Source organism: Brienomyrus brachyistius, unplaced genomic scaffold, assembly GCF_023856365.1.
Source record: "Brienomyrus brachyistius isolate T26 unplaced genomic scaffold, BBRACH_0.4 scaffold49, whole genome shotgun sequence".
NCBI classification, from domain to species: domain Eukaryota; kingdom Metazoa; phylum Chordata; class Actinopteri; order Osteoglossiformes; family Mormyridae; genus Brienomyrus; species Brienomyrus brachyistius.
Window position 1 is genome coordinate 1,511,281 of NW_026042324.1, and position 14,222 is coordinate 1,525,502.

At 41.6% G+C, this 14,222-nt stretch overlaps 1 protein-coding gene across 2 annotated transcripts in view; it reads left to right on the top strand.

Annotated features, from left to right (window-relative positions):
* The first annotated feature begins 497 nt into the window (after window positions 1-497).
* The window catches only part of LOC125723479 (C-Jun-amino-terminal kinase-interacting protein 1-like), a 41,969-nt gene continuing 28,244 nt past the window's right edge, over window positions 498-14,222 (top strand). The window contains exon 1 of one of the 2 annotated variants that reach the window (XM_049000088.1): window positions 498-636. In XM_049000088.1, the coding sequence (XP_048856045.1) occupies window positions 554-636 (83 nt within the window). In that variant the 5' untranslated portion in view covers window positions 498-553. Of the gene's footprint in view, window positions 637-675; window positions 717-14,222 lie in introns of those variants that run through there. The other variant, XM_049000089.1, reaches the window with a different exon arrangement.

Sequence of the window (14,222 nt, forward strand, 5' to 3'; positions counted from 1 at the left end):
GCTGCAACGGAGCCCTTTGCTGGATGACTTGCGCAGGTTGGAGATAGTTCCATACCACATGTCAGTGGAATGTGAATTAATAATGATGCGGCCGTGCAATATGAACGTGTAGGTACATGCTAACCCTGCAAATGAGCATTTAATTATCGAAGTTGTCAATATTTAGAAATATTAAACATTAATTTTATCCGTACATCCAAATAAATACAAGCGTCCAATGATGTCATTTACACGTTAAATAAGAGTAGTTAATTTGAAGAACACCGAGGTTCACTGCAGACTAAGCTCATGAATTTCATACGAACGTTTATATGATCTATACAAGTGTATATGTTTAAATATGAAAATAATATCGGTGCTGAAGTGAAATGAATGAACTCAAACGCAGAACCGCTTTTCTATTACTAGGGGAAATCAGGGACGCGCTCCCGCTTGCTTGTCGTTTCGTGATCCATCCATCCAGCCGCCCGCCCCAGTCACACACAGGCTCCCAGCCCGTATCAGCTTACTGCTGTCTCAGAGGTAACGCATGCATGGATGAATAAGGGTGCAAATGGCGGATAGAGACAAACGCACACCGGCATCACCTGGATCTCCCTTCAGTGGCTTGCACATTGTATCTCCTCCCCATTTCAAGTAAGCGGCTTTCTCTGAAGCGTTTATTCACTGTCGCCGGGTGCGGAAAGATTACAGCTGGAAAGGGATCAAGCGCTCAGGTAGTAAGCGTGCGCTGCGATGCTAAATGCTTGTTGATATCACTGAGATCAGCAGCCTACGGCTTTTATTCAGCCCCTTCATTGCAAACGAGATTAATTAAGAAAACACAATAATACCCTAAGTGGTGCAACGAATCCATTGAGAAACATTGTTTGTTGACATCTTTTCTGTCATATGTAAATTGAAGGGCGTAGCCTGGCCCGATCGCTTAGGTGGAGACGCTGAATAGCGTATTAGCCCACTGAAACAATATCCTTTCATTAATAGCCGCATGTTGAAATAAATATTAACTAAACGTAAGAATAAGATTCAATACAAGGTTACTGAAATTATATATTGTGTTTTGATTTAAAGTGAAATTTGATACGCATGCTGCATATTAAGGTACCTGAATCTTTTACTATAATTGTACCTTTGAGTTTAAAAAGACGTTGGGACAACATATGTGAAGCAAACGTTTACTGTGGTTTTAAATGCCTTGCAGTAGGAGGTACCGAAATACGGTTTACGGAATAGTGGTTAGAAAACTTTCATATTAATACATCTAAAAAGAAATCAAATGCTGCGTGGCACTGGTCAACTTACAGAAAATATCTGCATTCATCTCATAGCTTATTGCATCAAAACTGCCATAACCAGGTCTGCATTGTGGGTCATGCTTTAAGGAAAACAGACACGCTCTCTTTGTTTGCCTTCGTTTGCCTTTATTAACACTGCTAGAGACAGCTAACAGCTGACACAACACGGGCACTCAGCATAACCACTACACAGCCACACCAAACCAAAAACACTACATTACAGCCCAATGTTGCAGCACTTACTATTTGCAACATACTCAAATACATACATTAATTTATTGATGGTATTACAACCTAAGTGTTGCACAAGGCATGCCAATATGTAAATGATTATGTCTCTGCTACCCAGCCCATGGCGTCAAATTGGCCCCACCTAAGGGGTCAGTCGTCTCCAGTGACCACAAAGTCCGACAAATGCTGCAGAGGTTGGTGTTGCCACTATGGTTGGCACGCTGCAGTCCTCATTGCAGGGGGGTCAGGCCAGGGGCAGTACAGTGCCAGACGGTTCCCATGCAGCACCTCAGCCTTAAGTCGCTCAGGCAGCCACAAGTAATAAACGACAACGGAGAGGCACTGGAGGATCTCCCCCTCCATTCTCCAGTGATTGTCCTTGGGCGACCGCCCCTTCTTGCGGATAAGTTAGTACACTTAAACTGGGTCCCTGTTGCCAAAGTGCTGCCTGTGTCAGTGTGTGCAGTGAGCATCCTGCTGCAGAGTTGGCTTGTGTACATCTCTTAGATGCTACCTGAGGCACCACAGGTACTTTGCAGATGAAGGGGAGTGGTGCAGTTCTTCACAATACCCAACCTCTTGCATAACTGCAGACCTCGCCAAATATCTGCACCTCACCCATGCAGTTTCACCCCTAGTCATTGTGCAGCTCCTCCTGCACGCTGAAACATCAGGAAAAACTCCTCCATGAGCTGTGGTCACTGCACTGTGGATAGGAGCCGCGTAATCCATAACTATGAGTACGTTGTGGTTCTTGGGGTCACTACAGGAAATGGGTCCCAGCACGTCCATCCCAACCCTCTCCATTAGCAACAGATACGTCTGCAGCGGCTTTCTGAGCTGGCAGCTTGGTCCCTCTGAGTGGTGCATTTCCAGACAAACAGCTTGGTGTCCTGGCTGCAACAAAGCTAATAGGAGTGGGAGTGTGTAAGCATAGGAAGGTGAGGGAATGGGTGTTTGGTATGCAGCTGGAAGAATCTGCACTGGGGCCTCTTTGAGTGCAGATCTTAGGTGGTTAAAGGCAGTGGCACAGTCTTTATACCACTCAAAGGGCCACCCCTTTTCGGTGAGCTGGTGGAACAGCATAGTGGTGCTGATGAAGCCTCGTACCCCTAACAGTACGAGGTGAGACCTAGTAAACTATAGAGCTCCACAATACTTTGCGGGGTCAGCCAGACCTTTACCCTGGCAGTCTTTCCTGGGTGCACCACCATGTCCTCACCATTTACTACATGACCCAGGAGCTCCATCTTTTAGTGCAGGAGGGAGCATTTCCAGTGGTTAAGGCTCAAGCGAGTTTTGCAGATGACATTGAAGACCATGTGCAGGTTGAGTATTCCATCAAAATCAGTAGTGTGGGTGAACTGATCGTCCAGGTAAATGACACACTGGATGTGTGGGATTTGAGCCAGTACTTGTTCCATCAGCCTGGCTGGGGCTTTCCAGACCCCGAAAGGCATGACCTGCCAGTAGCTACTTCAGAGGCCTAAGGAGCTGAACCACGTCAATCACAGTGATATGATCCAGCGCATCATCGAGGAAGCTGGTGTGAGTCCTTCCAGGTCATAGTCTTCAGATGCTGGAAGTCTACACAAAATCGCCTTGACCTATCCTTCTTCTTTACCAGGACTGCTGGCATGCTTCATAGTCAGAAAGCTTGATAATTCCCACTGCCACCATCTCTAGGATGTGAACTGCAGGCTGTCGCTTTCCAAACCCAGCAGCACCTTTACTGAGCCAATCCTTCTGCAGTGCAATACCGATGCCAGGTGAAACCAACACTGTTACTAGTCTCCGTTTGCGTTCTTGGATCTGTGGAAAAGTACCATGAGTCAAATAGCTAAGAGTTTAAAACACTTTTATAGGTAAATGCTGTTTTTGTTGATTATAATCCCATATATATACTGTATATAAGAATGTTTTATTGTCGTGTTTTTTATTTACAGTCAGCCAGCAGTGTGCCAGCATGTTTGATTAGCACTACATTTGTGCTGTTTTGTGCCTCAAAAATTTGGATTTCAGCTGCTTTCATTTTTAAGAAAATAGCAATTATTTTTTTCCATACAATGGAATCACCCAGACACTCCACAACAGCTCACAGACATAAAACTGGGCTGGTTATTTAGCAGCAGAAATAAATGGGCTCCAAGTGTCTAATGCTCATTTTCGTGCACAAAATACATTCTGTGCCACAAAAAGCATTATTTTGTCCACAGAAAGACAATCTCCAGTTACATTTTGTCCACGAAATCATAAAGACCTCACTTTCTTCTGTGTACACAAAAGGAATGAGACCAGTGTTGCTAAGCAGCCCAAGGTCTGCTTAAAATCCGCCGAACAGAAGCTGAAACTACCCCAATATCTGAAATCACAAGCTTCAGGGCGTGCGCAAAGCAGCCCAAGCTAGCGACTCCAAAATTATCCATTGCTTTTTTTCATATTACTTGTGTTGTCTCGCACAATTGCGTGCGCTTTGTTTAGAGGGATTTTCCATTAAGCGCTGCTTTCTCCTCTCAAAACTTTGTTTTTACAAAACTGCAAATCGCTGTAGTACTAGTTATTAAAAACGTAAATTACTTCCAAATTGTCATCATCTCATCTCCTCCTGCTGTAAAGGGTAAGCGCATGACATCACACTGAGTGGCAAAAAGAGGAGCGGCGTGAGTGTTCAGCTTGAATGCGGCAAAAACATGTCTAAAATGAGAAAAAGCTGTCATGCGATTGATTGTTCAAATTGATTTAACGAGAAGTAGAAACTATATTTTTAAAAACTAAAGCTAAATAGTTTAAGTATCGAACTAAAAAGTAAGTATCGGACGTGGATCGGACCCTTACGAAAATTAACCATGGTTTTACTATGAGTAAGTCACCATGGTTCACGATGCTTTGCCGTTTTTCATGGTTTTTTTGGGTAACTATGGAAACCATGACTATGGTTTTATCATGCTACAGTTAAACCCTAGTATAATCTTGGTCATAAACCATGGTTTTTGTTTTACCATGGTCTTTCCAAACCATGCTTTTTACAAACCATGGTTTTCTTATTTAAATCTCTAGCTCCATTAATGTGGTTTCACAAAACTGTAGTGCAATAATGCATACATCAAAGAAATAGTAGGCCATTTGTAATGTAACAGCAAATGTACTTAAAAATCCTACTTCATGCTTCCATCTAGCTACGAAAAGCCATAAAAACGGGAGAATCGTTCAGTCTGTGTATATTTTTATTAAATCACATGCAAGGCATTCAGGTCTCATTCTCAGTTGTCTGGGATGGAATCACTGGGTCCAACTCTGTGTGTATAAGAGAGAGGAACAGAAGGAGAGACAGATATTCAGGATTAAAGATTGCTTGCTAAAATAAATAACATGATGTTGCATGGTAAGTGAAAGTATGTTTTGTGTGTGTGTGTTCACTGTTGAAAGAAATGTTGAATGAAATCATTTTAAAGTTATAAATTCTACAGCCAATGTACAATCTATCGGAAGATTCTACAATAAAAAAAAGTGCCTGTAATACAGTGTTTTGCAATATCATTACTTTCATCATAGCCCGCAATGGGCCCATTTAGGTTTGGTGTGGGCTGCCCCTAGTCCACACTTCCAGACAAAAGCCCGGATGGGCTTTTGCTGGATCCGTTTTAAGACCATAGTAGTACCACAGCTACCATGAAGTGCTATAGATAAGCCACGGTAGTACTATGGTTAGTACCAAAGTACCATGAGGTACTATAGTAAAACTATGGTAACTGCATGAAAACCAAAGGAAACCATGGTGAATTTTCATAAGGGTGGTGCCGATGTTGATCTGAATATGGGATCAGTGCATCTCTATTTTCAATCTGTCTTCAGTAAAGCGTGAAATATACAGTTAAAAAAGTTTTGCAATAATAAATTGAATGATGTATTTATTTGACAATAGATTGACACATAATTAAACATAGATTGACACATATAGTTAAAGATATGTCACAATATGTCACATATTCCCCATAACCAGATGCCTGCAGTAGCTGTTGTAGCTATAGTTTTCAGCCCCAGTCTAGTATCATTCTCCTTTTACACTGGAACAATACACACTGTGGTATTAATGTACAATGTTTACAGTGGATTCTATTCTTTAGGTGTTTAATGAATGATGTTTAGAGGCAATGTTAAATATTCCTCCAATCCTTCATCTGCGTACATTCTATAAGGAAACTACACAATCTCCTATGAGCAGATAGCATAAAATATCTGCTCCTTGGTTTTTTAGAAATTCAGGTAAACAATGCAATTAAGACCACTTTGATAAAAGCATATAATTAGTTAAATTTTTATTGCTTGAATGTTGCAGTAAATAATTGTTGATTGGTCAGTTATAGCTAATGGATGGGTTCTGGAATCCATTCCAACAGTATAAGGAGAATCGTGGATTATGTTACAATCCATCTGTATCTCAGCCATCATGAAAATCACATTATTGTCATTTTCAGAGAGTGCAGCTCTTGGAGGGCTTGGAATGCCGTTTGCTGTGCGCTGATGTGAAAATAATTAGGCTTGTGAATGTCAGAGGTGAATGTTCCCTCAATATATCCGAACCCACTTCCCACTGAAGCAGGTTTTAAATATTAGGGTGACCACGCAGATGTATGTGTTCAGGAACATGTTCAGGAAGACAATACTGTACATTTGCGAAATCCAGCCTCAGTAGCTTAATAATCAGAGCATTTCAGTCTCTCTTTCTCTCTCTCTCGTTCTCTCTGTGGATTAAGTTTGTATTACATTATGAGGACCAAATGTCCCCCACAATGTGATAAAAGCCCGTTTTTTAACATTGTGGGGACCATTTTTCAGGAACTCACTAAGATCTGTGAATGCAGTCAAAAAAGTTAAAATGCAAAAAGTCTCGTATTTTGTTTGTTTACTTATAGTTATGGTTAGGGCTGGGTTGGGGTTAACCTCTTCATGTTGGGGTTAGAGTTTTCCCCATAGATATGAATGGAGAGTCCCCACAAAGATATAACTACAAACCTATGTTCATGTTTGTGTGTTTGTGTTTTAGATGCCTATGAGAAATGTACCGGTATGTGTGTATACTGAAGTGACTTTGTGTCTCACACCCTTGACAATGATGAAATGTGTATTTATTGTCAAATGTAATAAATTCACCTAAATCTTTTTTCTTTTATTGAGAGTTTTTCTCAGAGGTGGAGATTTCAGGTTCAGAAAGTAAAAATCCAGACAAAGATTTTGTTTCAACCAACCAGTTGAGTGACTGAATCTTTACGCTCAGCTGGCCATCCAGATAACATCTTTTTCAGAATAGACCTTGTATATTTCAGTAACACAATGTCATACCGCATTCTGTGTGTATGACAATAGCATGGCTCCACAGTATAAGAGTTTGGGTGCTGGACTGGCCTGCCTACACAGCAGATCTGTCACCCACTGAAAACATTTGCCGCATCATGAAAGAAAAATACAACAAAGGAGAGCCTGAACTGTTGAGCAGCTTAAATCCTATATCAGGCAAGAATGGGACAACATTTCACTTTCAAAACTCCAGCAACTGCTCTCCTCAGTTCCAAAACACTTGCAGAGTGTTTTTAAGAAGAAGAGGTGATGCAGCACAATGGTATACATGCCCCTGTCCCACCCTTTATAAAATGTGTTGCTGCAAATTCAAATTGAGCATATATTTGTCATAAAACTATAACATTTCTCAGTTGCAACATTTGATATTTTGTCTGTGTTCTTTTTTCAGTTAGATATGGATTTATGTGATTTGTAGGTCATTGAATTCTGTTTTTATGTAAATTTTACAGAGTCCCAACTTTTTTGGAAACGGGATTTAGAACAGTAGGGCTGTCATGTCTCTGGTTGTGAGGGACTTGTGGGTCGCTGGGCAATTATCAAAACAAAAGTGGTTGTAATGTCATGAGGTAATGCAGGCGATTGAGCTTGGTGGGTCAGGGGCTTAACTGATGGAAACCTCAGCTGGGCCTGCTAATGGCCACTTAGGTCAGGCCTGTAACCTTACCTCTTTTCTGGTGTTAAAGGGGTTTCCTAGCCATTGTGTTATCATGCGAGGTCAAATCCCACAAAACTGCTGGCAAGCACATTGCTGATGTATATTTGTAAATATCCCATACTTCATCACTTGATGCTTTTATTTATTCTCACACAAGGATATGAAAGGATTTTACAGAATTATACTTAATGCTTAATTCTAATTTGTTTTTTTTCCATCCATCTTCTAACCACTGGAACTTATTTCAGGCAGCACATGGCACACGACGGGAAGCATGTTAGGTGGGATGCCAGACCATCGCAGGACACTCACACTACAGACAGCCATCTACAGCCCTTTTCTTATCCCATGCTGACTACATTTTTCATTTCAAAACAGCTGCAATTATAATATAATATTATATAATATAGTACAATCCAACATCACTTAACGACAGGAATCTGAGAAATGCATCGTTACGCGATTTTGTCATTGTGCAAATATCGACTTACACACTATGCGTAACACAGCACACTGCTTTACGTTAAACGTTTTATATAATAAGGGTACGCTGTAAAATAACAATAGAAAGTAGAGTATAGTAAATACTCAAACCAGTAACATTATCATTATCAAGTATTATAATCTCACTATCGTATATGTCTTCCGTCCGACCAAAACGTTATGCGACACATGACTGTACATCATAGCTCCTAATGTATTTTGTTTGGGAATGTGGAGTAAATGATTAGTGAGGGAGAAAAAAGCATGCTGGCTAGTTTTTTATCTGGATTGTGCATGGCCAGAATCCTGGGATAATGCAGTGTAAGCACACTGAAGAGCAGCCACTAAAGGCACCAAAAGGCTGTCAGAGCATCATAACAAATTACATGCAACCTCACAAATGCGCCAGCTTCACTGCCTGAGGCTTGGGCAGGCGAGCTTAAATGCAGTCATACATAGGCAGTGCACAGACAGCCAGGCTGTTTTCCAGTAAGCAGGCATGACACAGCTATTACAGCTTATCTTGCCAGACATTTTTAATTACCTTATTCAGTCTCTCAGAAGAAAATGCCATTTATATAGTAAAAGAACAGTTTTTTTTCTCTGAATGATGCCTAGCCTGAACATGGTTTTCTGGTGTTGTGTCTATGAACTCACAGATAACTGTGTTCCTTGGACTTTGGGGAATACATATGGTCAGCACATCTTCTGTGTGTAAGGTGATAACTCAAAAATCGTTTGATGGATCTTTTTCAAACTTTGCAGAAGATTTGTATAGGTGCTAAAGTGGAATTAATTGCATTTTGAGACAGATTACCTGAAAACTGAAGCAACACCGGTTAGTGGCTGCAAATGGAAGTGGGGAAAGCAGACATTTGACACTGTGAATCTGATAAGTCATAAAGTATTTGACAGATCTTTTTCAGTGTTTGCAGACATGTTGTAAGGGTGAAGCATTGGATCTGATTGAATTTTGAGAGAAATTGCACCAAAACTGAAGCAACACCATCTAGTGATAGCAAAGAGAAGAGCAGGCTCAGACACTTGATCTTGTCAGCATGATAATATGCAGAAGATCTGCATATTCTGAGACAAATCATACCAGAATGTAAGCAACAGTGCAAAGAGAAGGATGAGATGCTTAATGGCTTATTTTTATGAACAGGATCAACCTATTTCTTATTATTACTGTATTTACCCACTTCACAAAAATATGAAATAAAAGTCTGCATAAAAAGTACACTTATTCAGATCCAAAATTAAATGCAATGACAGTTGGGCAGCAAATTCAGAACTGAAAGGCAAAAACTAATAATTTAATCTCCTTAGTTGGCTGGGTGATATTTATTTCGGGCTTGTCGGGTCCCAGCTCCTTAATGTGGATTTTTTCCACCATCGTCCTTTTCGCAAAAGGGTTATTCAATAACGATCTCACCGAATTTGCTGGAAGCTGCCCCTCAACTGTCGTCGTGGCCATCATCTCTCTCTGACTCACCTGAGTCGAAGATTTCTTTTGCCCAAAAATGTACTTAAAGACAAAATGTTACATTAGTTGGTCACAAACAAAAAAAAAAATTATTATCAGTATGCACAATTATTAGGCAGTCAGAAACTAAGTGGATTTTTCTCTCTTCACCATTAGCACAAATAATTAAAACAGATTTAGGTATTCAATCCATATAAGGAATAACAAACAATTTACCTAGATTAATGTTCTGTATAGCCACCTTTCTTCTCTATAACCATCAGGAGCCTGTATGATTGCATCATGTATCAGCTGAGGTACCTAATGCCAAGTGTGCTGCTTGCCATCTTGGTAAATCTCACACTTCAGTAAGGCCCAGTAGTTCTCTATGACTGTTTAGTCAGGCGATGAAGGGGCTGCAAGGTCATAATTCAATCACCTTTAAAGTCTTTCTTGGCCAGTCTATGGAATACTTTGATGCATGGGAAGGGGCATTGTCCTGTATGAATATCATAGCCTTTCTGAAAGCTGCTGACTTCATCAACTACAAGGTGGTGAGTGTGTGAGGAATGCGGATTAGATGGGCAGAGTAGATGATGGGACTGTCTGGAGAGTGTTGATTTGCTGTAGTAATAAAGTAGCAGTCAAAAAGATGCAAGAACACAGTTTCAAGCCTAGCCCTTTGTCCTTGCCCGTCTTAAGGCTATGGCTCTGTTTCTATCCATTGTTTCCTTTGCAGTTTGCCTTCCCATTGTTCACTCACCGTGTTTCATACAGTCAGATCACTCCTCCCATGGGGCAACAGCAGCTAGTCTCTGCTGTCTTCATGGTGAGGTGTTCTCCGGAGTGCATGGTGAAGGGCGTGTCCCAACACTGGTCTCCATGGCGATGGCAGACTCGCTCTGCTGGGACAGCTTCCATCCAAGTCTCACTGAGACGTAGTGGGGGCAGGCAGCAGCTCACGCTGTTGCCATGTGTCCTGCATTGCTCTGCTGCTTCCGTCCTTCTGTGCCACAGGGCGGGGAGAGGGGGGGGTTTACTGGAACAAGAGCTTTTTGGCCTTAATTTTCATCCGACCAGTGGGGTGGCACCTAATGGCCGATCCACACCCAGAGGGGTTCAGAATATCAGGACAACAGACTACTGTAGATAATAAGACCCTCTCATTTTCTGCTCTCTTTCTGTATTTACAGAAATACACTCCACTGTTACTGTCTTTGGTGTGTGTGTTCAGTGTTGGTTGTTCAACGTTCATTCACTTTTAGCAGCAGTTGCTATAGCTCTCAGCTGGCATTATGATAGACCTCCTGAACAAAGGCGTTGGGTGCAGATTGACCTGGAGTCGGACCTGCCATCTCCTCGCGTCTGCATGTGGTACAGGCAGCACAGCTGGCAGAGAGGAGAGCAGATCGTTTCACAGTGAGGTCATAGTGAGTATGGGACATGTATTATTGGCCATTATTCGTTACTGAAGTTTGTCTTTCCAGTCACATCCAGTCACTGTTCTTATCTGAAACAAGTGTCGGAATTTTCAAAATGACCTCATTCCATGCGGGGTTGTGGGTTTAAAGTACTGATGGCAGTATATAATTTTTTCTTATCTGATAGGCCTATACTGGTACCAATCTGATATTTTTTTCCAATAGTGAGTATTGGATCAGTGCCATCTGTAGTTTAAAACATTTAGTGTATATGACATGCTTGAGACAATGTAAACAATATATTACTGTAATATGCTGTTAGCTTAGCTCACTATGTACTCCAGTTATTTTGCAGACATGCTGCCATCCTGCTCTTGGCCTTATTTCTCATTCACTCTTTAAAGGCAGAAATAAGGCAGGAAAAGGCTTCCGGACTTGTTTGGGTGTCAGCATATGCGCCGCAGTGCCTGGCAGTGACATTGTAGCATTGTCCGTCATACAGTACAGGGAGCTTCTTCCAGAATGCGGGCTGTGTTGTCTATGCGAGGTCTTAAATCATAGATTTCAGCTGCAGTTTTACTTCTTATCACCAGGGGTCGTCCTTGTTCGGTCTATTTTCCAACCATTCATCCTGATCAGGACCGCAGGGAGGTATGGGGGACTGGATAATCCATGTCAGGCAGGACACTTTGACCTAAAACAGGATTTGTAAACTACTATTTCAATAAAAGGACCTGTATTTCACTTAAGCGCTGAATTCTTGCTGTGTGCTGATTGGTCAGTCTCCTATAATCATACATGTGTCATTAATGATAATGTGAAACATCCATCCATCCATCCATCCATTTTCCAAACCGCTTATCCTACTGGGTCGCGGGGGGTAATGTGAAACAGCTGGATGAAGGAAAAAAACACAAGAAAAACAGAACTATATGCTCCTGAACAAGCACAGGAGCCGTTCAGTTTTAAGTAGTTTGTAAAACCTGAAGTAGCTCAAAGTACCCTCGTTGACATGGATTATCTGGTCACCCTACAGGGAGGGGACCAAGTCTATCCCATTTAGCATAGGGCACAAGGGTTGCCAGTGCATTGCAGAGCACACAAACATACACTCAGCTAACTTACCTTTATCACTGTGTCACTGAGCCGCTGTTTTTATATTTGCTTGCAAGCTATATGGATATGCTACAGTCCTTTTTGTGTGATATAACACTTTTTGCATAATTTTATGTATAATTATAAAGGAATTTTATGGAAAAATATCAGATGTCCATTGGTTTGTTTCGAAAATGTTTTTATTTAGAAAAACTGGCATTAGATCCAGGATGTCCCCGTGCTTTTGGACCCTGTACTGCATGAGACAGACTCTGGACCCATGCAGTGACCCTGTCCCGGTTATGTGATCGTATACTTGCAGCTTTTAATTGGCTACACTTGGAGAGAGCATTTTAGCATTCTCACTATTATTTGTTCTGCACTACAGAGATGAGGCATTTTCTCATTGTTTTCTCTACAGTTTTTTCTGTAAAGTCATGACCCCATGGTGACCACATTCTGTCTCGGAAACCTGCTTTCTCTTTCTGTCCTTGGAATGAGTGTCAGAGAGGATTATTTGGTATTTCAAGGGAAGCCTTATGGCCGGGCTGTAGTGGCTACCACCCACCTGCAGGCTTCTCGCCCAGTAAGGCTGAGAGCAGAGAGCAAGTGGCTGTGCTGTTCCCAGATTTACCCAGTAAAATGCTCTGTGAAATTAATCAGACCCTCTGTAAGGCAGCTAGTTTCGTGAAACTACAAAATGACATGAACACATTCTTAAACCACAATATTTTATATAAAAATAACTCAAAGAAAGTAAAACATTTATATAGGTAATGTACCTTTTACTGATGTTCTAGAAGTCAATGACTTTAGAAGCATTTTAATATCTGAATGTTCGTTGGATTCACCTTTGGAGACATTCAGGTGACATATTTTTGGGTAATTCTCTATTTTATATATGTCACAGGCTACATAGGGGCAAGTATATTTTGTGCTGTATTGTGGGTTCATCTTCGAGTAGCAAATACGGAGCACAGAGAGTTAGTGGTGAAATCTAAATTGGTTTAAATATTTGAGCATTCTTTGATGAATGGAAATGTACTGTATGAAATTATATTGAGTAGAGATTCTGTCATTGATCTTTTAGGTTTGTCTCTATTGTTTTATTGTTTCATTGTATTACGTATGAACCCGTGAATGTCATTGCAGAATAATTTGTCATGGTTTTCCTGTCCTTGCATGTTGACAGGCACGATTCTTTTAAATCAAGGAGCATCTCCACTCAAGTGCTGGGTCTTGCTGAAATAACCCGTCTGTCCTGCATGTCCTTCCACTCTCATGCTCGACTTTATAACTCAAAGGCAGAGCACTAAAAATAGGTATGCGATTCTTCTGTCCCCTTTGTCCACGTACTAACCTTGGATAAGTGCAGGGAGTGGTTAGGAGGATCCCCATCAGAACGGCGGCGTATGTGGAAGATGGAGAAGGCATATGACTGCACATGGTGCTGACCTCGCAGGCTTCCTCAGTGACGATGAGGAGACTCATCCCTCTGCGGTTGTCATTGATCAAGCGGATCCTGGGTTCTGTTTTTCCAGGAGGGCACTGACAGACCAAGAGGGCAACCTGAGCTGGATCAATCCACCATTAATAATTGAGGAGGCAAGCTTTTTAGTGAAGTGTCTTCAGCTAACGTTCAAGCTGTGCATTTAGCATTTTTTTCTGTACAGGGTAGCATTTTCCCCTTCAGTGGGTGGTAATTCTGATGGTCCTGGGACAACGTAAATAAAAAAGACAGAGTAGACAGTGGAGTAGAGTGAGATACGTTATATAATAACAAATTTAGTCTGCAGTCTGCTCACTGCTGCTTTGTGGACCGGGAGATCCAGGAAACGCGAATGGCACTCAGGATGCAGGCTAGCTCCATAATAGCCTGATAAATTTATCCAGTCTCCTTCACGAGCCGCCGAGCGTATGCCGCTTAGTGTCATCATGGAGTCAGACAAGGAAGGAGAGAGCTGGATGGAGGATCAGTGGGAGAAATGGTAGGAAACACATCAGCCAAGTTTGTGGTTTTTTGTTTAGAGCAGTGTTGTGCTGTTGTGACTTGTGTGTGTGTGTGTGTGTGTGTGTGTGTGTGTGTGTGTGTGTGTGTATGAGTGAGCACGCGTGAGTTTGTGTGCATGTGTCGGGATTGCTGATGGCTTGCAGCTCACTACAGCTCTGCTAGGGAGCAATGCCCTTGAAAATGAGAAAAAAATACGAGGTTTATACTA